This window comes from Lissotriton vulgaris, chromosome 2_1, assembly GCF_964263255.1.
Source record: "Lissotriton vulgaris chromosome 2_1, aLisVul1.2, whole genome shotgun sequence".
NCBI lineage: Eukaryota > Metazoa > Chordata > Amphibia > Caudata > Salamandridae > Lissotriton > Lissotriton vulgaris.
Genome location: NC_141687.1, coordinates 291,208,314 through 291,234,212, shown reverse-complemented (window position 1 = coordinate 291,234,212; position 25,899 = coordinate 291,208,314). Strand labels below are relative to the sequence as shown.

At 42.9% G+C, this 25,899-nt stretch overlaps 2 protein-coding genes across 6 annotated transcripts in view; one reads left to right on the top strand and one right to left on the bottom strand.

Annotated features, from left to right (window-relative positions):
- The window catches only part of SKA2 (spindle and kinetochore associated complex subunit 2), an 82,597-nt gene extending 78,244 nt beyond the window's left edge, over positions 1 to 4,353 (bottom strand). For 2 of the 3 annotated variants that reach the window (XR_015308365.1, XM_086954977.1), the window contains exon 1: positions 4,300 to 4,353. Coding sequence is in view for 2 of the 3 variants with exons in the window: in XM_086954977.1 (XP_086811103.1) it covers positions 4,300 to 4,332 (33 nt within the window). In the remaining variant the exon portion in view is untranslated. Of the gene's footprint in view, positions 1 to 3,905 lie in introns of all 3 variants that reach the window. The other variant, XM_086954976.1, reaches the window with a different exon arrangement.
- Positions 4,354 to 4,560: 207 nt separating this feature from the next.
- The window catches only part of PRR11 (proline rich 11), a 298,857-nt gene continuing 277,518 nt past the window's right edge, over positions 4,561 to 25,899 (top strand). For all 3 annotated transcript variants that reach the window (XM_086954972.1, XM_086954971.1, XM_086954973.1), the window contains exon 1: positions 4,561 to 4,925. The gene's annotated coding sequence lies outside the window, so the exon portion shown is untranslated. The remainder of the gene's footprint in view (positions 4,926 to 25,899) is intronic.

The window sequence follows — 25,899 nt, the reverse complement described above, 5'->3', positions numbered from 1 at the left end:
TTCACACAACCTTGGATATTCTCCAACAACATGCACAGCCCGGCTGGCTGTACCACTTTCAAGTTACTGATGACTAATCCCTCTTTCTCTAGGGTACTACCCTGCAACTCATTTACTGATATTGAATAAGAGTGAGATATTACCATGAGAGCTGTTACCTGTTTACAATGATGGGAACAAAACTGATCTTAGGACAAGTCAACAACCCTTGGACAGGATTTAACCTACTGGTAATGACTGAAACATTCACCAAGAAAATTACACAAACCAATATAAAAAAAAAAGTCTGACAACAATGTCATGAGAAGTCAAGACAACAAACAAAAAAACTCCTCCACATGTCGAGGAAAGAAGACTGGTATAGTTCTCATAAAAGAAACGTGCTTAAGTGACTAAGACACTAAAGTGTGTGTATATCAGAAACTATCTAGTGCTAGGCTGACAGAAAAAGAAAAAAAAAAATCACAAATACCATTGTGATTTGAAAGATTAACAAGCATTTGCAATGCAATAGGTCTCGCATTAGGAAAGTTTGAGCTATTGGTATTGTAAATGACACATTTTTTATTCATGTGTTGGTTTTGAAAATAGCGAAATTAATAGCTTTGTCATTTACAAAGACAATACTTATAACTTTCGCAAATGTGACACCTTTAGAATTTGTAATGCAATATGTGTTGTATTTACGTGACTTAGATGTATTGATATTACGAATAACCATTGATTTTAATTTTTTTAATAAAAGTTATTGTAATTTATAATGGCAATAGATTAAACTTTTGTAAATAACTTTTGTGAAGATTATGTTCAGTGTATTTTATTGTGACGAAAATCCAAGAACAGAAGTGAAATATTAACATCTTTATGTGACATTTGTAATAAAGCTTGAAACATTGAGAGAACATATTTGAACCAGTTGTTGAATGGTTGCACAGATGCTGTGGTGGCGACGAGTGATGCTGTGGCGTTCAGTGATGTTGTGGTGCCCATAGTGATGTTGTGGTGCCCCTGAGTGGTGCTGAGTGATGCGATAGAGTGTAATTATGTGGCATGTAACTAAGTGGCACTGAGTGGTATTTGGAGTGTATGTTGCATGGAGTGCAGTGTAATTATGTGGCACCGAGTGGTATTTGGAGTGTATGTTGCATTGAGCGCAGTGTAATTATGTAGCATAAGTATGAGGCACTGAGTGGTATTGTGTGGAGAGTATGTTGCATTGAGTGTATGTAATTATGTAGCATATAATTATGTGGCACTGAGTGGTATTGTGTGGAGTGTGTGTTGCATTCAGTAGAGTGTAATTATGTGCCGTGTAATTATGTGGCACTGAGTTGTTTTTGGAGTGTATGTTGAATTGAGTGCAGTGTAATTATGTGGCGTGTAACTATGTGGCACTGAGTAGTATTTGGAGTGTATGTTGAATTGAATGCAGTGTAACTATGTGGCACTGAGTGGTATTTGGAGTGTATGTTGCGTTGAGCGCAGTGTAATTATGTGGCGTGTAATTATGTGACACAGTGGTATTTATAGTGTATGTTGCATTGAGTGCAGTGTAATTATGTGGTACGGAGTGGTATTTGGAGTGTATGTTGCGTTGAGCACAGTGTAAATATGTAGCATATAATTATGCGGCTAACTTGTACTGAAGTGAGTAAGTACAATGGGAAGGATTGGGCCGAAAGCTAATTACATTACAGCGATGCACAGGCGGTGAAAGGGGCGCACCGAAAACACAAGCAGGAAACACATAACAACAACCAGCGATGGGCGGGAGGTCGACACGGCACGGGTGATGAAGTGAACTGCAAGCGGTGACGGACACCAACACTGAAAACCTTTTGCAGGAAACAAATAATAAAATTAATTTGGGAGGTATGGCAGAAGGGGAGAAGACAGCCTGAACACATACTCTTCTAGAGTGCTTGCAAAAAAGCAACAAGAATAAGTAAACAGTTTAAAAAGTCTTAGGGAGTCCTTGGTAAGCTCCTACCTAGTTGCCGCAAATATCGGCATAAAGTAAAGACTCGCATTGGGTTAGATAGAAACATGACATTTTAAAACAAATTTGAGGCATTAAAAAATGTAAGATGCTGCTTAAGGGGAAAAATAAACAAGCAATGTCCTGAGCAAATGGTGGGGGCCTGAAGCAGTGGAGTGGGAGAGGTGAGGGGGAGTCACGGGGAGATTAAGGGACAGAAGGCAAGCAGATGAAGCGACAGGGGCACGGCCTAGCGGCCGTGAAGTGCAGACGGGGGGCGGGCCGGGGAGCAGAGCCTTTTAAGAGCCAGAGTCACGGCCTGCGGCTGTGAATAAGTGAAGTGAATAATTAGGGGAGGAGAACTGGCAGGCTGATAGGCAGAAGGCTCAGGCAAGCTCGTGCACGAGACGTGCACTTCCCAAAATCCGCTTTTGGGGAGAGCCCTTGTGGTTTAGCTGCATTAGGGCTCTTTTTCCTATTCTTGCGGAATAGGAAAGGGGCGAGCCCTAAAAAGCCACATTCTCACCTCAGAAAGTAAAAAGAATTCGGAGTATATGCAGATTTAAATATGAATAAGTAAAATCAAACACATACGGCAAAAATATGCAATGAAGTAAACAATTCTGTGAAAGAACATAAATCCTAAGGAGAGTGCGACCTGCCCAGAAGATCCAATTCTAGACAAGCGCTACTAAGTCAGTATCGCTCCATGAAAGAGCTACTAACCGTTTTGACCCCGATCAAAAATAATGATTTGCAGGCACTCTCAAATTCGGCTTTCCTAACACCGTACTGCAAAATTGACTTTCTTTTTCACAAATGAACCCTCAAAGGATATCATCATCCACCCCTGACAGTACAACACTCAGTTAATTACCTGAAATGTACAGTCAGACAACGGATCTCAGAAATGGAGGTGAGGCCTAAACGTTGTACTGCTATAGGATGGCACTTTCCCAAAAAGTGAGAAAAGTTATAAAATAAAACAATTAATAAACAATTGAGCTTGCCTTGAAGAAAGCCCGAGAATGCAGGTAACACATCCTACATCTGTAAATAAGATAAAGAACAGTAAACTAATAGAACAAGTTAAATCATTTAAACGGCTCAGGTAAAAGATGTGAAGAAATACTTAATAGAAAATATCTGAATGCAATAAGGAGACCGCTGCAGAGGAAATGTATATGACTTCTTCTATGGTAAAGTAATGTGAGAGAAATAACAGCAGAATAAATGGAAATTAATTACCGAACTACTTGAAAACTAGCCGAACACAAACACGTATTTAAAATCCAATTAAGGCCGCATGAACTATAAAGATATTGACACTCTACATACCGTTTTGTTTCGAGTAAAACCCTACACTGCACGTAAACAGGACAGCTTCGCAGATTTGTGAATTGTGAGTGTGGTTTTATGTACACCAAATCAAACCAATCTACACAACTTTTCTTCAAGACTAGGAACACCATTGAATGGGCTAACGTGAAGTCGTTAATTCTGGGAAAATACATCTTGGAGAAAGCTTGTCAGTCAGAAGTGTGGCCACCGCAAGACTAATGTCAAATTGCATGCAACTTGGCGGTATATAAGTTAGAATAAACAAAAACTATAAGGGTCGCTGTTAAGAGCGTGCTACAAAAGGGGTGTGGCACTTTTCACAAGTGGAAGTACGTTCTGCTTTATACAAAAACGCCAACATTAACCTTAGCAGACGATAGACGTGTAGAGTATTGCTCGAAGAAACACATGCATGAAAATGAATGGAAAGAAGCATACCTTGGTTAGGAAGTTTACTACCGAGGTTGGTCAATGCTAATACATACTTAACCACCACAATGCAAGGTAGAGCACTGAATAAACGAGACGGGGCCCCGGTGTAAACATAGCACTTGAAAGGAAGGGCAGCTATTTCTGTTGCGTTTACCGATGGGCAATCCTATTCGACAACTCTTCCAACTGCACAAATAGCCGGACGTCTCTTTCTGTTCCTCTGCAGCCATCTCCCGCCATTTTTGCAGCTGCCAGTGTGCACTGCACATCTTTCACTCTTGTGCCCGCGGCTCCCAATCGATCGCAGATTGTTAGCGCCAGAACAAGGGGTGGCAATAAATGGAGCACATCCCCTCCCCCTAACTAATCGTCGAGGGCGCGACGTGTCTGATCAGTCCCTCTCTATTTTAACACTACGAGGGGCTGTTCGTCAGTGTTAATCGGGTTCTGACATGCTTCGCCTTTCTCCTCAAACTACCACCTTAAAGAGCAGCACTACAGACTGACACAATATACACCGCGCAACCCCAAACTCCAGCACAGCTCACCATCGCCTCCAGCTTATTAACGGTCGACTCCATGTTGAATAGTTTACATTCCTCAGGCAAACCCGTAAAAAAAAAAGAGACTACCGAACAATGACTATCCTAATTGGTCAGCTGTCACCAAATCTTGGTCGTTGATTGGGTGTTGAAAACAAAGATACGCTATCATTGGTTGTCGTGCTGTATACTCGGCCGCAATTGAGTTTATTGCACTAGGCCGCGATTGGCCACAGCCTATCACTGTTTTGCTTTCCTATTGGATCTGAAATGTAACAAGAGGCTCGTTGTGGAGTATAGCAAATACCGCTGGTTATGAACGAACACAAGACAAAACCAAGGCTGCATCGAAAAGTCTCCATTCTATCAGTTCTATTAATTTCGTGTTCACTAGCCCTGGAAATCGCCCCTTTTGATTAGTTGCTTGCGAAAGTCGAAGGTAGCCGATTAGCTGCTGTCAAATTTTGACCAATCATGACATGGCTTAGAGCAACTACAGCGGGAAGTGTCGTCGGCTCATCCTATTTGTCAGAAGATGTAGAGATGGGCTTTTTGAATTCTTAACATGCACGGGAGTGATAGAGGGAAGAAAACCGAGACCTTCCTTATATTACATTCGGACACCGGAACTAGTAAGTGTGGAGATGGTGTTGGTCCTTGTGTAGCGTGACATATAGCAGTGGAATCAGACTTATTATTGTTGCGCGGCTTGCCTTAAACGAGGAGATCATTATGTACACGTAGTGAGTGTGTCTGGTTTAACGGTAGCGCCTGCAGTGAGTCAGACATGCTAAGAAGTTGCAGAATATTATATGCGAGGAGACCTGCTAAATGCTTAGCGAAGCCACTCCCCCCCACCCCCCCACCTCGTTGCCCAACCCGGATCCCACAAATCTAGACCACACTAATTTCACGTTATGGCAGAATTGAGGCTTCAGTTTATTTAGCAGTTTTTTAAATTTACAAGCAATCCTTCAACATGCATTACCTTAATTTCTATGGCAAGCCTGTGGGTGTGACCTTGCTACAGCGCGGCTCCAGAAGTTATTTCTAAGCATCACTCACCATTTCCCTGAACCCTTTAAACACTCAAAACATGCACCAGTGGGGCCCATAACACTGCGCATTTACCCTGTTCACTTGCACTTGGCTTCAAGGCTTCTGGTGATTCGCAATGGATAAATGCTGTAACATTTGGTGGAGCGTCAAAAACCTATTTAATATTTACACTAAAAGTTCAAAACAGTTTACCATGGTTTCATATTAAACACTTATATTCAGACACACCACCATAATGGCAATGGATCTACTAGAACGAAAATTAGGCGTAGGAAGAAACAAAGACCAGCTTTTAATTCTTCATTTATCAAATTTTTATTAGGTCGATGCGGATTTTCAAAAGTTCACGTGAATCCCAATCACGTGACCTGCTCTCATGCACGAGCCTTCCCCCTGCCAGCAGCCTTTCTCCCTTCACAGCCATCTGTTCCTCTCTCCCCGCCCCCCGCCGTCACTTATACACGGCCGCAGGCCGTTCTAATTGCTTTTTTTTTAGCCTGGCTACTTCAAAGGGTTTCATTTCCTGGTTACTTCAAAGGGTTTCACGCCTAAACACGTTATTGCTATCGTGAAGCGCACATGAAGCATCCGAATTGCTGCACGCAGGCCAGATGTCAACAAAGCCAGGGATTTCTCCAAAGCCCATGCCTTTTCGCGTTTCATCTATATCTGCAGCGTTTAACTCACGTCTTCACTGTGGCAACATACTTCATTTTTAGTGCACTTTCTATCTAGTGGCTTTCCTACGGTGGCAGAAGGAGACATGCTTTTTAATCCACCCTTCTTTTTCGCCGCAATGTGTAATCCTGGGCAATCACTGGATGTAAAAGTCAAATACATACCAATAAATTCGAAGCGCCTGCATGAAGCATCCAAATTGCTGCACGCAGGCCCGATGTCGACAAAGCCAGGAATTTCTCCAAAGCCCTTTTGCGTGCGACGAGTTGCATAGGCCTCGGCAGCGGCGAGCATTTAGTATCTGACTGTTATCGCTTGTTTTGTTTTCTGGGCGATTTCATATAGCGCGAACTCCCACCCAAAACAGTGACACCTTTTACATGAGAGCTAGTTGCATAGTACAAGAACACATTGCCTTCTCAAAGCCGCAGGAACATTAACTAATTCTCCCACAGTCACAGTATAGTGAGCTGACATTCTAACTTGTACCTGTCTTTCTAGCTTTTCGCTTGCAGCTCTGGGCATTACGCCACATTCTTGTGCTTTGAGTACATTGCCTACTGTCATGTCACTAATAGGGAGCTTTATTTATATAGCACACACAGCTCAGACGGAATCACAGGGGCTCATGCCACATCCAGCGCATTTTACATGTCCTCTTTTTACAAAATACCACTTTTTACCATTTCTTAATCCTACGGAAAAAGCTACACTCTACGCTAATATAAAGCTTACTTGGGCTCCCGCCTCCCAGGGTTGCACGCAGACATGCTCTATATTTGGCTGAAACTCCTTCACTACACTATGATAGAATTGTAATTTTAAATTTTGTTTCACTTTTGTGTGCGCAGCTACCACTTTCCAGAGCACATTTTTTTCTCGTCTCCCCATTATAATACAATATTATTTAATACAATATTTCTCACATGTTATATTAAATGGTGCACGTGTTCCTTTTATATCAATTAACATGCAGGGAGTGCTCCAAAACAAAAATGCTATTTTGCTTCATTAGCAGTAACTATGCAGCGCCTCTAACGTTTCTTTCCTGCTCTTTTAAAACAGCTGAAACCAAACTTACAGCAACAGCGCACGGAGGGCTCAGAGAAATTGCCAAACAGAGCTCCGGGGAGGAGGGTTGGGGGGGGGGGGGGGGGGAGTATTTGGGAATAGACTTTTTTTGCCCATTGTTAAATATCACAAACAAGGCTGCATTTTATGCTAATAGGGAGCGTTATTAATAGCACAGAGGGCCCTGGATGGAATCACAAGGAAGCACGCCACATCCAGCGCACTTTACATGTTTTCTTTTTACAAAATACCGCTTTTTGACCATTTCTTAATTTAACGGAAAAAGCTACACTCTACGCTAATATGAAGCTCTGTTGCGCTCCCTTCCTTCCATGAGTGATATTATACTAAATGGGGCATGCGTCCCTTTTATTTGAATAAACATGCAGGGAGTGCTCCAAAACCAAAATGCTATTTTGCTTCCATAGCAATAACTCCATGCATCGGCGCAAACCCTTCCTTCGAGGGCCCTAGGGAAATTGCCACAAAGAGCTCCAGAGGAAGTCCCAGGGGCTTATGCCACTTCCAGCAGGTGATATTTTCGTGCCGAAACGTTACATATATTTAAATTATCACTTTTTACTTATTTCTAAATATTGCGAACAAATTTGTACCCTACCCTACTACACAGCTCCGTTATTAGCACACAATGCTCCAAATAAAGTCACAAGTGTTCACGCCACATTCAACACAGTTTACACATATTCTTTTTAGACAATACCACTTTTAACAGCTTTTTAAAATTAGGGATAAAACATCAGGGACGCGAATAAGGTGCTCAAATACATCTAGCTGGAGTCACAAAAGATCACGTCACATCCATTGCACCAGACTTCATTGGAATGCGCTCCACTCGCTCGCTGCCCTGCCCCCCCACCAGGCTCTTGAAGTGCGACGCTTCGCCAGCGCTTCCCTCCCACTCGTTTACTACTGCCTCCCCACGACCTCAAAGCAATGCGCTTTCAGCCCTATCACTACCCCTCCCACCTCCCAAACAGCATTGAGCCGTGAAGACTTGTTTCACTTAACAGCTCTCTGCTTTTTCCGTGCGGCACTGAGCTGCACAGACACACGCTAATATGAGTGGCCACATTTTTAGATGATGTGAATACCGCTTTACTTTCTTATCAACCATCTCCAACCACCCCCACCCACGAACAACACCGAAGGGCTCTCATGCTAACAAACACACTGAAAAAACGCAGCCATACTGGAATAAACACACTAATGTCTAATCGCCTTACAGATCAAAGATGACTTGAAGGTCTGGGTGTAAGAGGTGTTGGTTAACTTCTCATAATAACCTCCTGAACTCCTTTTCCCCTGTTGGCTCGATCTCAACGCCACAGCATCTCTCAACGCCACAGCATCTCTCAACGCCACAGCATCTCTCAACGCCACAGCACCACTCAACCCCACAGCACCACTCAACGCCACAGCATCACTCAACGCCACAGCACCACTCAACGCCACAGCACCACTCAACGCCACAGCACCACTCAACGCCACAGCACCACTCAACGCCACAGCACCACTCAACGCCACAGCACCACTCAACGCACAGCATCACTCAACGCCACAGCATCACTCAGCACCACTCAACGCCACAGCACCACTCAACGCCACAGCACCACTCAACGCCACAGCACCACTCAACGGAACAGCACCACTCAACGCAACACTCAACGCAACAGCATCACTCAGCGCCACAGAATCACTCAATACCTCTCAATGCCACAGCACCACTCAACGCCACAGCAACACTCAGTGCCACAGCACCACTCAACACCACAGCACCACTCAACACCACAGCACCACTCAACACCACAGCATCACTCAACGCCACAGCATCACTCAACGCCACAGCATCACTCAACGTCACATCATCACTCAACGTCACATCATCACTCAACGTCACATCATCACTCAACGTCACAGCATCACTCAACGCCACAGCATCACTCAACGCCACAGCATCACTCAACGCCACAGCATCACTCAACGCCACAGCATCACTCAACGCCACAGCATCACTCAACGCCACTGCATCACTCAACGCCACTGCATCACTCAACGCCACTGCATCACTCAACGCCACTGCATCACTCAACGCCACTGCATCACTCAACGCCACTGCATCACTCAACGCCACTGCATCACTCAACGCCACAGCATCACTCAACGCCACAGCATCACTCAGCACCACTGATTGCCACAGCATCACTCAGCACCACTGATTGCCACAGCATCACTCAGCACCACTCAATGCCACAGCATTACTCAGCACCACTGAAGGCCACAGAACCACTCAGCACCACTGAAGGCCGCAGCATCACTCAGCACCACTGAATGCCACAGCATCACTCTGTGCAATCATTCAACAACAACTGGTTCTAATATGTTCTCTCAATGTTTCAAGCTTTATTACAAATGTCACAAAAAGATGTTAATATTTCACTTCTGTTCTTGGATTTTCATCACAATAAAATACACTGAACATAATCTTCCCAAAAGTTATTTACAAAAGTTTAAGCTATTGCCAATATAAATTACAATAACTTGTATTTAAGTATTAATTATAAAAAAATAAAAGCCATTGTTATTTGTAATATTAATATATCCAAGTCGTGTAAATACAACACATATTGCATTGCAAATGCTATAGGTGTCACGTTTGCGAAAGTTCAAAAACTATTGGCATTGTAAATGACAAAGCTATTAATATCGCTAGTTTCAAAACCAACACATAAATAAAATATTTGTCATTTACAATACCAATAGCTCAAACTTTCCTAATGCGAGACCTATTGCATTGCAAATGCTTGTTCAAAGCGAACTTTTAGTGTGTCCGACATTATGCATTTATTTATTCTTTATTCAATAATTCTTAAACTTTATTTCAAAAACATGATCATTTTATTAAGAACTCAGAAAAATCGCTTTATTATAGAATTCAGTAAAGTTTTAGCAAATAACAGATAGTTCCAAATTCAATCTCTCCTAACATCCCTGACTAACACCCTCGTCTTATCCTAACAGTCCTGCAAAGCAAACCAATAGAAAAAAACATAAGAGTTCTTACATCCAGGAATCGGTCAGCAAACGGGCAGCATCTCCAATTAGAAATGGAAAAAGCGACCCCAACCTTACAAGTCCAGGGGTTTTTATACCTTATTTCTCAACTTAATCAATCTAGAAAAGTAATTAACATCACCATCTTGTGTTCTGATTGGATAAATTCGGGTGGATGTGCACTTCCTCACCATCACAGCATTTGTTATTCACATGATTCAGCTAATATTATAAACGTCTTTTGTTTAAGCAGTCCGTGGCCTAGGCACATTGCATTTTAGCAACATTGCCCTTCTTTCCCATGGCTTGGATATGCACTCATTCATGCTTGGCACCCATCCTAGGTTCCGGGTGATGCAACCTTGAACTTCTCCCTCAAGCACAATCAGCTCACTTGCGCTGGCAGAAATCTTTGACGCGCCTGCGCAGACCAATACCCACTCGCAGTAGCTCAGAGCCGCCATTTTCTCACTAGGCCTCACAGGCCACATTCGGAACTATCATAGAAACAAACAGAAATCCATGTTAATTTTAATAATGAAACCCATTCTGTTTACCTCCCCCATGCTAATGTTTCCCATTAGTCGTTACCTAGCAATACGCCACACAAATGCATTTTATACTTACATAATCGACCCTCTCTTTTCACAAAACATATATAAAAGCACATTTAAATAGCATTTTATTCATATTGAAGCTATGCATTAGTTCACAACAACAATACATATTAGCTAGTATTATTGCAACATATAAGCAGAATTAGTATTCCCCGTGTGTAATTTAAAAATAAAAATAAAATTACGTGTGCATCTTATTCTATGGTGGATTATTTTCACAAAACATGCAATTAGTAAACATTATTGTTATGGGACATTGACTTCATGAGGGGTACACAACATTTTGTGCTTGCCATCTCGCTCCATCAATTCCCTCATCTGGTGATTTTATCACCAAATACCTCCCAAAATTTTGTAAAATTTACTTAAACATGTTTCAGTTCCCTTTCTTGTTAATATCATCTATACTTTTATCTCTTTCTCTTTTGAATCTTTGAAAAACTTTTCTTTTATTTCTTCCATTTCTATCTCATTCTTTTCTCTCATTCTTGCCTGCTGGTCTTCATTTCTTTTCTTTATTGACCTTCTAAAATCTTGTCTACCTTTTATATATACAGCACAATCTTATCATAAAAATCACTATTACAATGACTGTTATTGAAATTAGTATTTTACCTATAATTGAACTACCTATTTCTTGAAACCAATGTTTAATTGCTGATAAACTTTTACCCAGCTTTTCGAGGACACCCTCAACCTCCAGCGGTTCAATTTCTCCATGCAAATCTGTAATGTTTATAATATACTTTTCAATAATCTGACTTTTATCTGGGATATAAGTACAACAATGTTGCACTTTCAAAATCCCACAGACCCCTCCCTCTTTTGCTAAAATTATATCAAGAGCAAGTCTATTTTGCAAAACCATAGTTCTCATAGCAATCATTTCAGTATTCACCATCAGGAATCCTCCTGCAGTGTCTGTTGATAATCGATCAACAATTGTGGACAATTTTCTAGTTCTATTTGCATTGAACGAAATTCCCACTGCTGATATCAGTGCTCCAAACACATCACCTATTATTTCTAACACAGTTTCTCTTCTTTTTGAACTTAGAACTTTACCTATCTCATGCTTTCCATTAGTACTTCTATCTACATAATTTTTTTTAGGAAAGACCAAACCCATATAACATGTCCCGTACCAGTGGTTAGGTAACCTATAAAACCTATAATAATATTCAACCTCCCTAAGGCCCCTTTATATCGATTTGGGTAAGAGATCAATTGGAGACATAGTACACCTCCGCCCCTTGCTGCTCTGGTGCGCCTCAGAAGGACACCAGAACTGGCCAAATACGCTTTGGTGTTGGATGAATTGATTAATTTGAATGTCTTGATAAAAATAAAATGGCTCAATAAACTAAAACAGTTGGTGATGAATCTAGGAATGACAGAATTTTGGGGTTCTCAATCACCACCTCACAAACAAATTGTCAAAAAAATTTTCTGGGAGTGGGTGGAGGCAGAGGAACTAAAAAGTACAAAGTGGGAATCATTAACCAATCAATTTCTGGAACATAAACCGACCAGGAAGTTAGAGCCTCTCTTGGATTACATCCAAATTCCTAGAGACAGATCACTCTTTTTTAAAATGAGATACGGTACACTCCTGTTGAAAAAGTTTATAGCGGGGTGGAAAGGAGTGAGAGACTACGATGTTACTTGTCCAGGCTGTTCATGCAAGAAGGAGTCTCTACCTCACTTTGTGTTTGCTTGTAGGGCTTATAAGTTACCTCGAGCTAGGTGGTTAAAACCTGTGTGCAGAGAGATGGGTATTAGAGATTTTAGGATTGCATTACGTATCCTTCTAACTGACACATCTTCCATGTTCATTGTCTGTGGAATTGCAAAGTATCTCTCTAGCACTTGGTTCATACGGACTAGGCTGCTAGACGTCACAAAATAGAAACGCTAACCCCATCTAGATTGATGGTTCTTACTGAAAATGCATTTTAGCCTTTTTTAACTACTTTTTATTGTAGAGTGTTTTTAATTTTTTAAGATGAAAATGTATAATGTATGTGATACTTTTTGCACATTAATTTTATGTTTAATGAATGTTTGCACTTTTATGATATGGAAATATCGAATAAAGTATTACTTACTTACTTACTTACTTACTTACTTAGGTAACCTATAATAAGCTCTGTTCCCACAAATAAAATAAATTCCAGGAAAAACAGGATCATTTCCTCCTTTAAATCCCCAACCCCCTAAAATTCTATAGGTATCTTCACATTGACTTGCTCCCACAAAATAATTGTCATACATTCTGTTGTCTCTTCTAATACAAAATTTTTCCATCATTTGCGCATCTATATTTATTGCTACATTCACATTTTTATCCTCAATATTCTCATCATCAAACATATAATATTTTGATTTTTCGTGTTCCATTTTCTCTTTTCGTTTATAAGCAATTCTTCTTTCCTCAACCATGCCTAAAAATGTTTTCTCTTCAACTCTCATTTTATATGTCAAATTATGAGCAAAAGCATATTCATGTGTTAATTCATCTACTTCTAAGAAATATTCTCCCATTACCTCTGCATGATTTCCGTTATTCAATTTATTGTCAATCTTTAATTTTGCAAATGTTTCATCCACATTGGAATGTTGATATTCCAGCTTTCCAGTTTTATAAAACAAGCTTGCAAATACACTACAAGTTACTCCATATGTAAGAGGAAGGTGGTGGATAGGTCCCCCCCATCTGACACTGATGCTGGTAATTTTACACACACACAGCAGTCATCTACATTCATAGTATTCATATATTCAAGCAGTAATTTCGAAAAAACAGTTTTTAGTATAATCACTAATAGATCTATCTTGATGCAATTCTGGATTGTATACATGAGTCTCAGGTACCTTTCCTTTCTCAACTTGCTTACTTGAGCTTGCATTCAGTTTTAATTTTGTTAAATTAGTTTGAAAAGGAATCACAATAGCTAATATTGTCCATATTACTACTAACAAACTCATACAGATAGTAAAACACCTACACCATTTTCTAAAAATAGAGTATTTTGTACGATGGTTATTCATTGCCATTTTCTCTAACGTTTCTTCGACCTTATGTCACCTATAAGTTTCACAGTATTCAGCACTCTAACAAATTTTTCTTCGACCTTGTGTCAGTTCTATTCTAAATTAAGTTATATTTAAGTTTTTCTAACAAGTTTTCTTCGACCTTGTGTAAACTCTGACACTTTCTATATTTACAAATCTGACTGGGTGGTAACTCACCTAGCTATCCCCCTCAGGACGGCATCAGCATCTTGCCTGTTTATCCATTACCTTGGGTTAACCAGGTGAAGCGTAATAACAACTCCACTGCAGCTATCTCTAACATCAATGTTCTTACTACTCCCCCTGCAGTCACCCCCGCAAGAACAATTGACAGTATCAGGGATGGCGTGGGCAAGCTAGTCTCATGGAATATCGCTGGAATGCGTTTCAAGCAGGAATCCCAGGACTGGCTACATTTTGTAAATAGCTTTGATGTGTATATTTTTCAGGAGACGTGGCTGTGTGAACCTTCTTTTGCTCAGGAATACTTGGATTACTATGTACCAGCAACAAAGGGTCTCAAGGGGCGACCTATGGGTGGCTTGACCATTTGGGTCCGGCAGAGCTTGTCGCTCACTGTTAAGGTGTTAGACATTGGAAGTAAAGCTATCCAACTTATTAGAGTGGACATGGGCCGCCTGGGATGGCTTGACATCTACAATGTCTATGCCAGGGGTAACAAGGGTGGGAGGTCAGAAGTTTTAGCGGCTTTGGGTTCCCTCCTTGAATCCCACTCTTTGGATAATAATATTGTTATAGCTGGTGACCTGAACCGAACCTTCGAACCTCTGGCCATTTATGATGATTTTGCTGGGGATGAAGAGGACAGGCAATGGGGAGTCCCGAAATTAGATTTGAACCCTGTTTCTCGTTGGTCCGAGGATGTTATCTGTTTAAATACTATGTGCTACGAAAGGGGTCTAAGGGCATTAAATGGGAGGACTAAGAGCGATAAGACAGGGGCATGCACTTTCGATAATGGGCGTCATGGGAGCAGAATTGACTATGTTTTGTGCAGCATGAAACTATGGAACCTAGTTTGTGACATGGAAGTCAAATGGAGGATTGAAAGTGACCACAATCCGCTGTGCGTGCAGCACAAATGGTGGACAACTGACAATGTGACCCGAATCTTGAGGTGGATAGCGCCCCTTTGATTGTCCCTACAAACGATATGCGTAGACTAAAGTGGGTGTTGGACTTGGCCCTTAAGGCAGGTTCACCCCTAATCTTTTTGCTTTTAATCTGTGATCTGTGTGGATGATTTTCTGGTCTGTGCGCACTTTTTCTCTGTGTCCCAGAGTAAAGTGCGTGCATGTAGTTAGGCTGGCCTGCTCTCCCATAGGGATGCATGGGGAATGTCTGTGTCCCTAGTAGTTCCTGATGCGTGGGGAGTGCATGCTCGAATTTGGTATGTGCGAGTTCGTGAGAATGAATGCTTCGCAATGGTGTTTGTGGTATGTGTGTGTCATGTGTAGAAATGCCATTTCTAAGACTTGGCATATTACTGTAAAATATGCCTGCAGTGTGATTGGCTGGAGCTGGCTGGTGAGCCTGGCTCCAGGAAGGCTGGATGGGTCTGCCCGGTGGTGAGTGTGAGATTAGCATGTTTGATGGCTGGGAGGAGTGCCCCTGGTCCCTGATGGGCCTGGACTTTCCCCAGACAACGCTGGCTCCACCCCCTGTAGTGCGACTGATGACCCTAGCCCTGCCAGTGAATAGAGAGGGTGGTTGAGGTAAACAGAGTACTTCAAAACCAGCTGCGACTGGTTTTACCCCCACCCTGCACCCTGAGACAAAGGGATTTTGCTGTATAAGAAGGGGCTGTGTCCCCATCCAAATTGGTCCGTTCTTTGGTTTTCTTCCAGGATCCTTGCCAGAGGGGGCTGTTGCTGCTGCTGGGGCCAAGAGGACCGCCACTTGGCTGTCTCCCTGCCTGGAGACCCAGTGTGCTGGCTCTGGCCCTGCCTTGCCCCTCTGCCTGCCTCCAGACCCTGCTGGAGCTTTGCTGCGCCTGGAGGCACTCTGACTTTGATTTATAGCGCTAGGCGCGCTTTTATTGCCTTGTAGCGCTGAGCGCGCTTCTCCTTTGCTCCCAGAGCGTTTGGGAGCGCTTTATTGACATTGCCGGTGCCCACCCGGCATTGGAGCCGATCTGCCGATTTTCGGAGTAGCGAGTGCCACCTCGCTTTCTATTTTTATTAGAGGCCGGTGCCCACCCGGCATTGCCCCGTTGTGTTTTGATTATTTAAAGCCGGTGCCCACCCGGCATTGCCCAGGAGATCACTGCCGCAGCCCAGGAGCATCGAGAATCGTCGCCGGGCCGCTGCCTGCCGCGACCCGGAAGTCCCGCCTCCTGACCCCCAGGGTCGCGCTGCCATTGGCGGCCCCGGCAGAAGTCAGGCAGCGTGCAGCAGAGACGAGGCCAGGCGGGAGAACCAGGAAGCAGCCTGCCGCGTCTTGCCGAGGAGCCCCGGAGAGTGAGAGGAGCTCCCCGCCTACGGCCGTGTCCACGAGGCTCCCGAGGAAGAGGAGACCCGCCCGCGGCCCCCGCAGAACCTCGCCACCTGACAGAGACCCGGTGAGTGCAGGGACAGGTTCTCTCGGTCCTTTGAGCGGCCCCAGTTGGCAGAGGGCCACTCCCACGTGTGCAGCATTTCTTTGTTGGAGCCCAAAAGGCTCCTGGGAGGCATTTCTTCGAGCCCGAGAGGCTCAGGGGCATTGCGTGAGTCCTGAGTCCCCCGTGAGGGACTCCAACGAAGCCCTACCTGCATTTACGAGCCCCGAGGCTCGAGGGGGCATTTCCATTATTTCAGAGCGCTGAGCTCTTAAGGGCATATTTGTTCATTTAGAGTCCTGAGAGACACTCTGGGGGCATGTTCCTTGTTTAGAGCGCTGAAGCTCTATTTGCACATTTGCTTTTCGAGCCCTTGAGAGGCTCCTTGCCCACTTTGTTCTTGAGCCCTCCTGGCTCCAACGTTTGCCCAGTTCAGGATTACAACTGTCCAGCACTTAGTGGACAGTTGCTACGTTTAGGCTTTGTGTTTGTGCTGCCTGCGCAGACCCCCCTGACACTGAGACTCAGGGCATTCCGCCCCTTTCGAGGCCAGTTGGCCGGAGGGACATATTTTGAGTGTTGTGCTACGTGCACCCTGCGCATTGTGAATTCTGTGTATGTGATTCTTGCGCAAAATGTTCTAATCTGCACCTCTGTGTTTTCATATCTCATGTGCAATTGTTGATGTCCAACTTTATGTTTATCCCCTTTGTTAGGTGTGCCCTGCATAGAGGATTGTTGACGTCCCACTTTATGTTTATCCCCTTTGTTAGGTGTGCCCTGCATAGAGGATTGTTGACGTCCCATTTTATGTTTATCCCCTTTGTTAGGTGTGCCCTGCATAGAGGATTGTTGATGTCCCATTTTATGTTTAGGTTTCCTTCCCTTTGCTAAGAGTGAATTGCTTAGGTGTTGGTATTCCTTCCTTAGGTCCTGATGAGAAGGTCCTAGTTCCCTGCGTGATTTCCTACAGTGTTTTAGGGTTGCGTAGGAGGTCTTTACTCTGTTCTAGTGATTACTGGATGTGTGTTGCATTTACAATTTTGGTGCTAATCATTCTATGTTTATGTCCTAAGTGTGTACTTACCAGTATTATTTCCTAACAAGTGCCTACCCCTGACAGTGGTCCATGTGGCCCTGTCCTGTACATAATTCCCCTTGTAAATTCTGCCCGTGCCCCTGGCACATTGTAAAGTGTGCGTGTGTTATCTAATGTGTTTTTATTACAATACAAAGACTATTTTTTATATATATCCTTGTGTGGAGTCTTCTTTGTGGTGGGCCTTGGGTGTTGTTACTGGGGTGCGTGCGCAAATACTTAACTCATACCGCCTCCAAGTTTAGCCTTGACTGCTCGCGCCACGTTACCTAGAGGGTGAGCGGGGGTTACCTTGGTGTGTGACTCCCTTGCCCTGACCTTAGGAATGGTGATCCCTGACTGACCTTGACGCGAGTCTTGGCCAGCCAGGGTCCCGTTTCTAACAGTGGGCATATGTCGTGACCAACCAACAGGCCATGGATAATATTAACGCTGAGGCGGATAAAGCAACAATGGCTATTGAGCAAGCTACCACAACCGAACCAGGAACGAACAAAGTAATTAAAATTCACGATAACCTCTTTTCTGATATCAGGAATCATTTCATGAAACCTGCAAAAAAGAGTATAAGGGCAACTCTCAAGCCGGCAAAATGGTATAATACTCAGTGCAGGAATGCCCGATTAGCTTTAGGCACTGCGATCAAGGGGAGAGTACTGACGACCATTCGTATTGCCAGAAAAGAGTACAAGGAAAGCATATCTAATGCCAAGAAACTGAGATACGAGCTCCACTGACAAGAGTTAAAGGATGCTAGCGATAGAAAAGACTCTAGGCATTTCTGGAATATCATAAAGTGGGGTAGGGGGGGGAGTACCTGACCCTCCTAATAACAACGTATCTGAGGAGGACTGGGTCAACTACTTTAAGCCCCAGTATGCTGAACACAGCTTGCCAACCTGATGGTTGGCTTTAGGTGTGTCTATTATAAAGAAAACTCCTTCAGCAGAAATGAAGTAATGATGGCCCTTAATACAGTGACTAGTGGTAGAGCCCCAGGCTTAGACGGGGTGCCGGCGGATGTCTTTATTAATGATAAAGAGCGCTGGAGCAAGTACATCCTTCTTCTTGCCAATGCAGTTGCCCAGGGTGCACCTGTACCGACATCTTGGCAAGGTGCAGTCATAATACCTGTATTCAAGAAAGGAGATTGATCCCAACCAGGGAATTATAGGCCCATAAGCCTAATTGACACCATCCAAAAGGTGGTTGGGAGGATGGTTGTCAATAGGCTTCTGGACTGGGCAGAGGAGAACAACGCTTTGTCTCCATTCCAAGCGGGGTTTCGAAACTCTACCAGTACGGTGGACCAGGTTTTACGTTTTACTTTATTGCAGTGGAGGACTGTGTTGCTGGGCAAGGGCAGCCTGTATGCGGCTTTTGTCGATTTGCGGGCTGCCTTTGTCCTAGTCCCCAGGTCCAAGCTGTGGTTGGTATTGAAGAACTCGGGTTTACCAGAAGAACTATTGTCAATGCTAATGAGGCTACACGAAGCAAATTTTGCTAAGATCCAGTGGGTGGGGGGTCAGGGAATGGTCACCGCGGACTTCTCGGTGGAGCGGGGAGTTCGGCAAGGGTGTTCGATGTCTCCTACGCTCTTCACTTTGTATATTAATGGTGTCGTGGCTCGTATGTTGTCTGCTAACGTGAATGCTCCTTCATTAGCTGGTACTAAAATACTGATTTTAATGCTTGCAGACGACACTTTGATTTTATCTAAGACTCCGAGTGGCTTACAGCGTGCACTATCTATTTTTGACCAATTCTGCGGAGAGCATGGCTTAGAAATTAACGTGGATAAAACTAAGCTTATGGTTTTTAATCCCCACCGAAGTAGTAGATCTAAATTAGTCATGAATGGCCGCCCATTAGAGGTAGTTAATGCCTTTACATATCTGGGTATCCACGTATCAAATGATCTTAGATGGTCCCAGCATATAGATATCACAGTAAATGTAAATGTAAATGTACATGTATTTATATAGCGCAAATCACCCACACCGCAGGTATCTAAGCGCTTGCTTAGGGAACCCGTCCTGGTATTCCCCTGTGAGATAACCCCGGCAGGGTATCCACAAGGTGAAAGCCAGGCATCCCGCCGCAAGGGGCCGTTGTGGAGATTAAGCAAGCTATTGCCCAGAGTCGCAGAGTGTGAACCCATGAGTCGAGTAGGCACCGGAGCGAGTCCTTGGAATTATTGAGCCCAAGCCCCGTCGAGGCGGGGAATTGAACCCTGGTCCAGGGCCGATCTCAGCTTCCGGGTCTGCCGCCTCTAACCCCTGAGCCACACTTCTCCACAGTATTAAGGCACAGACAATTGGCTGGTGCTCTTGGTTTGGAGCATAGAAAATCCATGACAAAACCAATAAAACCAGCATTGCAGGTGTATGAGGCCAAGGCCCTCGGCTCTGCACTTTATGGTGCTGAGCTGTGGGGCTTTGAGAAGCTCCAGTCACTTCAATCATCAGAAAATAAGTTCTTCCGGACTATTACTGGCCTGCCTAAAAGTACTCCATTGCTCCCACTTAGGTACGATCTGGGCAGGAAGGCTGTCGTAGATCTTGCCAGGCTTTGTCCAAATTTATTTTGGGTAGGCTTTGGACTACACCTGAGCTTTTACACTATGCCAAGGGGTTTCTAGACATCATTAAAGCGGATGTGTTCCACAAAATTGGCTGGCTGAATGTACTTAGAGCAACGCTGGGCGACCTCGGTCTTTGTATGCACTGGGAAAACCCAGTGGGAGCCTCATTCCCAACTAAAAAAGTCCTAAAAGAAATCTATTGGGAGAAGGTGGCCGCTCGGTATTGGAGTTGTAATAGTGTAGCGTCTATGGCTGGAGTATTCCTAGAAGCTAAACAGAATCCCAGCCTTGAACTCTATTGGGACGCTATAACCTCACCAAGGGACAGGAAGCTCCTTTTCCAATTTAGAGCAGGTGCCCTTCCCCTTAGATCTTTGACAGGCAGGTGGGGAGGTTCATCTACTAGCAACTGTCCAGCTTGCGGAGCGCACAAGGAAGCAATTGGCCACTTCCTATTTGCTTGTATGTTCTATGCAGAACCCAGGCGCATCTGGCTAACACCAATGTGCAAGAACTTAGGTAACACTAGCAGTGCTGTAGCTCTAAGAATTATACGCACTAGCACTTTACTGCCTTTTGGTAATAGCTACAGCCAAATTTTTAGGATGGGCATGGTCTATCAGACAGAGGTCTTTAGGCAGCTGATTGTCTTTTTTATTGCATTACAAGTCTTTCTGCTTTTTTATCTGTAAAATTTAAATTTGTACATTTTTATCCTATAATGACATCTATGTTTTTAAGCTATTTGTTTGTCAATTAAGTCTTACTTTTGACTGAAATGTTTTAAAAAAATGTTTTTATTGTAAGTGCTTTTATGAGTGAATCTCGAATAAAGCGACTTTGACTTGACTTGACTAAGTCATGAGCTGGATTTTTCTCTTTGTAATTTGCTTCAGTTCCCACCTGGTGGAGCACAGAAGTTACCACACCAGACAGATTCTTGCAGTAATCCAGTATGATTGTTGCGTTCTAATCTAGGACCCTGATCGATACTGTGACCTTATGCCTCTATACGGCTATAATCCCCTTGTACCCCTATATTGGCATAACCGATCAAATGCAATATTCAGAAACTCGTCTCTGGCCTCACACGAACAGAGCCACATTTCAGAATCGCTTCCTCTGCCACTTCCTTTGCAGCTAATTAGTGCAAATGACATAGCAGAAGTTACAATCTAAGATTCCTAGATTAACACTCCGAGTTCTTCAACAAGATAAAAACTCAGCAACCTGGGAAAGCCCCGCTTGCTATGTTTTGATTAGTAATAGAACTCTAATGAGCACTGATAGACGATCACTTCCTAGTGACATCTTTATTGACGTCTTATGTCCAAAAACTTACGTCAAACAAGGCACCTTTCAGGTATAAATATTACCAACATTGCCTTTAGCAAATGCTGCTGTTTCGCTGAAGCTGAAGCTGCTGTTATGCTGATGATACCATAGCTGCTATAGCTACTGCTATCACTGCTAACGAGCGAACGATGGTGTGGTGAACTTAGGAGATGAACAGCCGTCCCCTGCAAGAGCCCAGCAGATGCGAGCTGCCCACGGACGCTACCCCTCCTCCTCCTTGACGCGCTGAGAGAGACGCTGTCTTTTCTCCTGCAGAGAAATCCAGCTCCGGCGTTTCCAGTCTACTCTTGCGAGTGACTGGGATATCGAGTTCCCTGAAGGAGATACCAGACCTCCATCATTCTATTCCAGAGGTATGGTGTTGACTAAACCCTTAGAGAGAATTCTTGAAGCAAACCTTGGCAAAACCAACTTAACTAAGAGCTACTTACTTACTCCCCTCCCAAGTATTAGGCTTAGGTCAGGTACACTGGGGTAGGCGTAGTTAGAAGCACCAGTTGAGTATTTTAGCCTAATGTATATATGAATGTATATATGTTTTATTCATTTTAAACCATTGTATGGCTAAGAAACCATATCAATGCTTTTACAGTATTATTTCGCAATACTCATCTTACTGTACGTACTTTTTATAATAACAAGTCTTGCAATTGTGGCAATTCATTTCTCTTGTACGAGAAGAAAGACTGTTCAATAAATGTTACCCTTTATTGAAAACGCCCGTCTCTCTATTCTCTACATATTGTGAAAGTAATCTGCACAACAACTGACTGAGTAAAATAACTGTCTATTGTTTCACACGACCCTAGAGATTGACTCTTAATCTGAGGAGCAAAGTTGTCATGTTGCACGGTTGTTGGAAAACTGAATCCCTTCTTGTCTGTGCAGGGAAGCTGATCACTTCCTATTCAGTAAAGAAAGTTTCCAGTGACCTCTGAGCTAGTTGGTAACAAACCCAATTAAGTTTAGCATAGTCAGTAGAGGCCTGGAAGATCCGCACTTCTACGTCGATACTACTGTTTATGTTAATCCAATGCGCAGGGCCTATTGGGAAAATAGGAACTACACTACATGATGTCATCATTAATGGCTAATAGCTTATTAACTGGTACATAAGCCTGTCTCATCACCTTCCCCATCAATATCTCATGAGGGCTTAATCCAGTTTTTCTGTCAGGTATGCTCCTAAATGTCATCAAGACAAACGGCAATGCGTCTGGCCATTTCATTCCTGTTGCCAAACACATTTTTGCAATTCTATTCTTAACTCTTCCATTCACTTGCTCAACTTCCACTGAAGCCTCAGGTCTATATGCACAATGCAGCTTCTGGCGAATATCCAGAGCTTCGCAGATCATCTGCAGAAGTTCATTCTGGAAATGCGGGCCTCTGTCAGATTCAATCGTGACCGGAAACCCGAAACGTGGTATTATCTCACGTAAGAACAGTTTTGCAACAGTAATTCCATTATTTCTCCGTGTTGGAAAAGCTTCAATCCATCGTCAAAACAAACAGATTATCACAAGAACATATCTAAGTCTGTTACATGGAGGTAGCTCAATAAAATCCATCTGATCTCTTGTGAATGGGCCACCCTCCCGTCCTATGGTTCCCATGCTTACAACAGTTTTTCTGTTTGGGTTAAATTGTTGACATACTAAACTCCTTTGGCACAAAATTTCAGCAATCATTCTAAATTTGGGATTATACCAAGTCTGTCTAAAAAGACGGTTCATGGCATCTCTTCCAATATGGGCCTGACCATGGTACATTCGGGCCATATCTGAAATCATGCTATCGGGCATTACTGGTCTTTCATCTTTGTAAACCCAAATTTCATCTTCTTCCCTCTGTCTACATCCTGATTTTATCCAGACATCTTTCTCCTCTGTTCCTGCCTCTTCCTGCATCTGTTTCACTTCCTGCCAGGTCTCAACTACAGTGGTTAGCATCAAAGGACTTGGAACATGCTCTTCAGCTTTTCCCCGATTTATTGAAATTTAGTTTTTAGCACAGTGCTTGGCAATTTCATCTGCATAGTTATTAGCTCGGGTAATATAATCATCACCTTTTTTATGAGCAGAACATTTCACCACAGCCAGTTTCTTAGGCAATTGAATCACATCTATCAATGTCTTCACGAATTCTGCATTTCGTATAGGTGTTCCTGCAGAGGTCAAATAACCTCTTTGGGACCAAAGCTGTCCATAATCATGAACAACTCCATAACCATATTGACTATCTGTCACTATGGTTACTCTCCCCTCTTTTCGCAACTCACATGCTCGTATCAAAGCAATCAATTCCGCTGTCTGAGCAAAATGAATTCCTTTCAGACAAGATGCCTACAACACTTCTGCTACTGTGCAAACAGCATATGCAGCACTTAGAACACCACTCTCTGTTCGTAAATGTGATCCATCCACAAACATTACAAAATCTGATTCAATCAAGGGCTCATCCTTAATATCAGGGCAAGGTTTGGTATGTATTCCAAAACATCCAAACACTTTTGATCAAGCTCACTTTTCACTTCTGCTTCAATGGTTTCAGGTAACAATGTAGATGGGTTTACATTCACACATCTTGCAATTGTAACATTTTCAGCCCCTAAAATCACTTTCTCATAATGGGTCAATCTGCTGTTAGTCATATACTGTGTTTTTGCTCTTGTGATGAGAATCTCTATTGAATGAGGTACATACACCCTCACAGGAAATCCCATCACAATTCCTTCACTTTGTTCCAGGCTTACACGTGTTGCTGCTACTGCTTTCAGACATCCTGGCAAAGCTTTTGCAACAGGATCCAAAACAGCTGTGAAATACGCAATCGGTTTTCTCATTCTCCCATGTCTTTGGATCAATACTGACAGAGCACATCCTTCCCGCTCACTACAGTACAGTTCAAACTCTTTTTCACAATCAGGCATTCCTAATGCTGGTGCTTCACACAGTTTGTTTTTTAATTGCTCAAATGCTCCCATCTCTGTTTTGGTCAGAACAATTGGGTATCTGATATCTGCCTTTGTCAGTCTCTGCAATGGTTTTGCAATTAATGAACATCCACTTATCCATTGTCTACAATAACCTACCATTCCCAGGAACATTCTTACCTGTCTTTGAGTTTTTGGTTGTTGCATTCCTTGTATCATTTTAATTCTTTCAACAGTAACTTGTCTGAATTCTTTAGCAATCTTGTGACCTAAATATTGTACCTCTTTCTGACAGAACTGTAATTTCGATGGAGACACTTTATGTCCCTCTTCAGCCAAATGATTCAACAATGCCACTGTATCAGTTACACAGGCATCCTTTGTTTTTGATGCGACCAGTAGGTCATCAATATACTGCACTAACACAGACTCTCCAGGTAGGCTCAAAGTTTCTAATGATTTCTTCAACAGCTGATTGAAAATTGATGGACTTTCAGTGTACCCTTGTGGAATTCTGCACCATGCTAAAATACGATTTTGAAATCGAAATGCAAAAACTGGCTGACTTTCTGGATGCAATGGAACAGTAAAGAACGCATTGCACAAATCAATTACTGTGTACCATTCTGCATCATGGGGAATCTGATACAAAATCACTGCTGGATTCGGAACAATCGGACAACATGGAACAACAATCTTATTAATTTTCCTCAAATCCTGCACAATCCTAAATGTTCCATTTGACGTTTTCAGTCCCATAATCGGTGAATTACATGGGCTGCTCTCAATTTCTCTTAAAAGTCCCTGCTCAATCATTTTGTCAATTACTGGAGTAATTCCTTCAATCACTTCTGCAGTCATTTTGTATTGTGGTGTATTCGGGTAGCTAGCACCTTCTTTTATGGTCACTTTCACAGGATCAACCCCTTCAATTAAACCTATATCTTTCCAGTGAAATCCCACACACTTTCTTTTACTTTACTGCCTCTTTTAGTTCAATAGGAATTTTCTCTTTATCAAACACAGGAAACAATTTATCCTGCTCTGCCTCAATCATGAGCATTGTCAATTTATACAAACTATCTTCATCTGGAGTCTGCAATTCTATGCCATTTGGTGTACAGTATATGGCACAGTTCATTTTACACAATATATCTCTTCCTAGCAAATTAACAGGACTACTGTCACACACCACAAACCAATGCATATCCTTGTATGTCCCAATCTCTATTTCAACTGGTTTTGTCAAGGGAGTATTTATTTGTCTGTTGGCTACACCTACAACCTGGATTGTTTTACCCGAGAGAGGAAGATTTTGAACTTCCACTGATCTAACAGTAGAACGGGTAGCACCAGTGTCCACTAGGAAAGTTATTTCCACATCATTCACCTTTCCGCTCACAAATGGACCTGACTGACCTACCTCAAGAGTGGCTCCAAGCATACACTCTTCTTCCTCCCTCAGGCATCTTCAGAAACTTTCATCCGGCTCACTGCCATTCT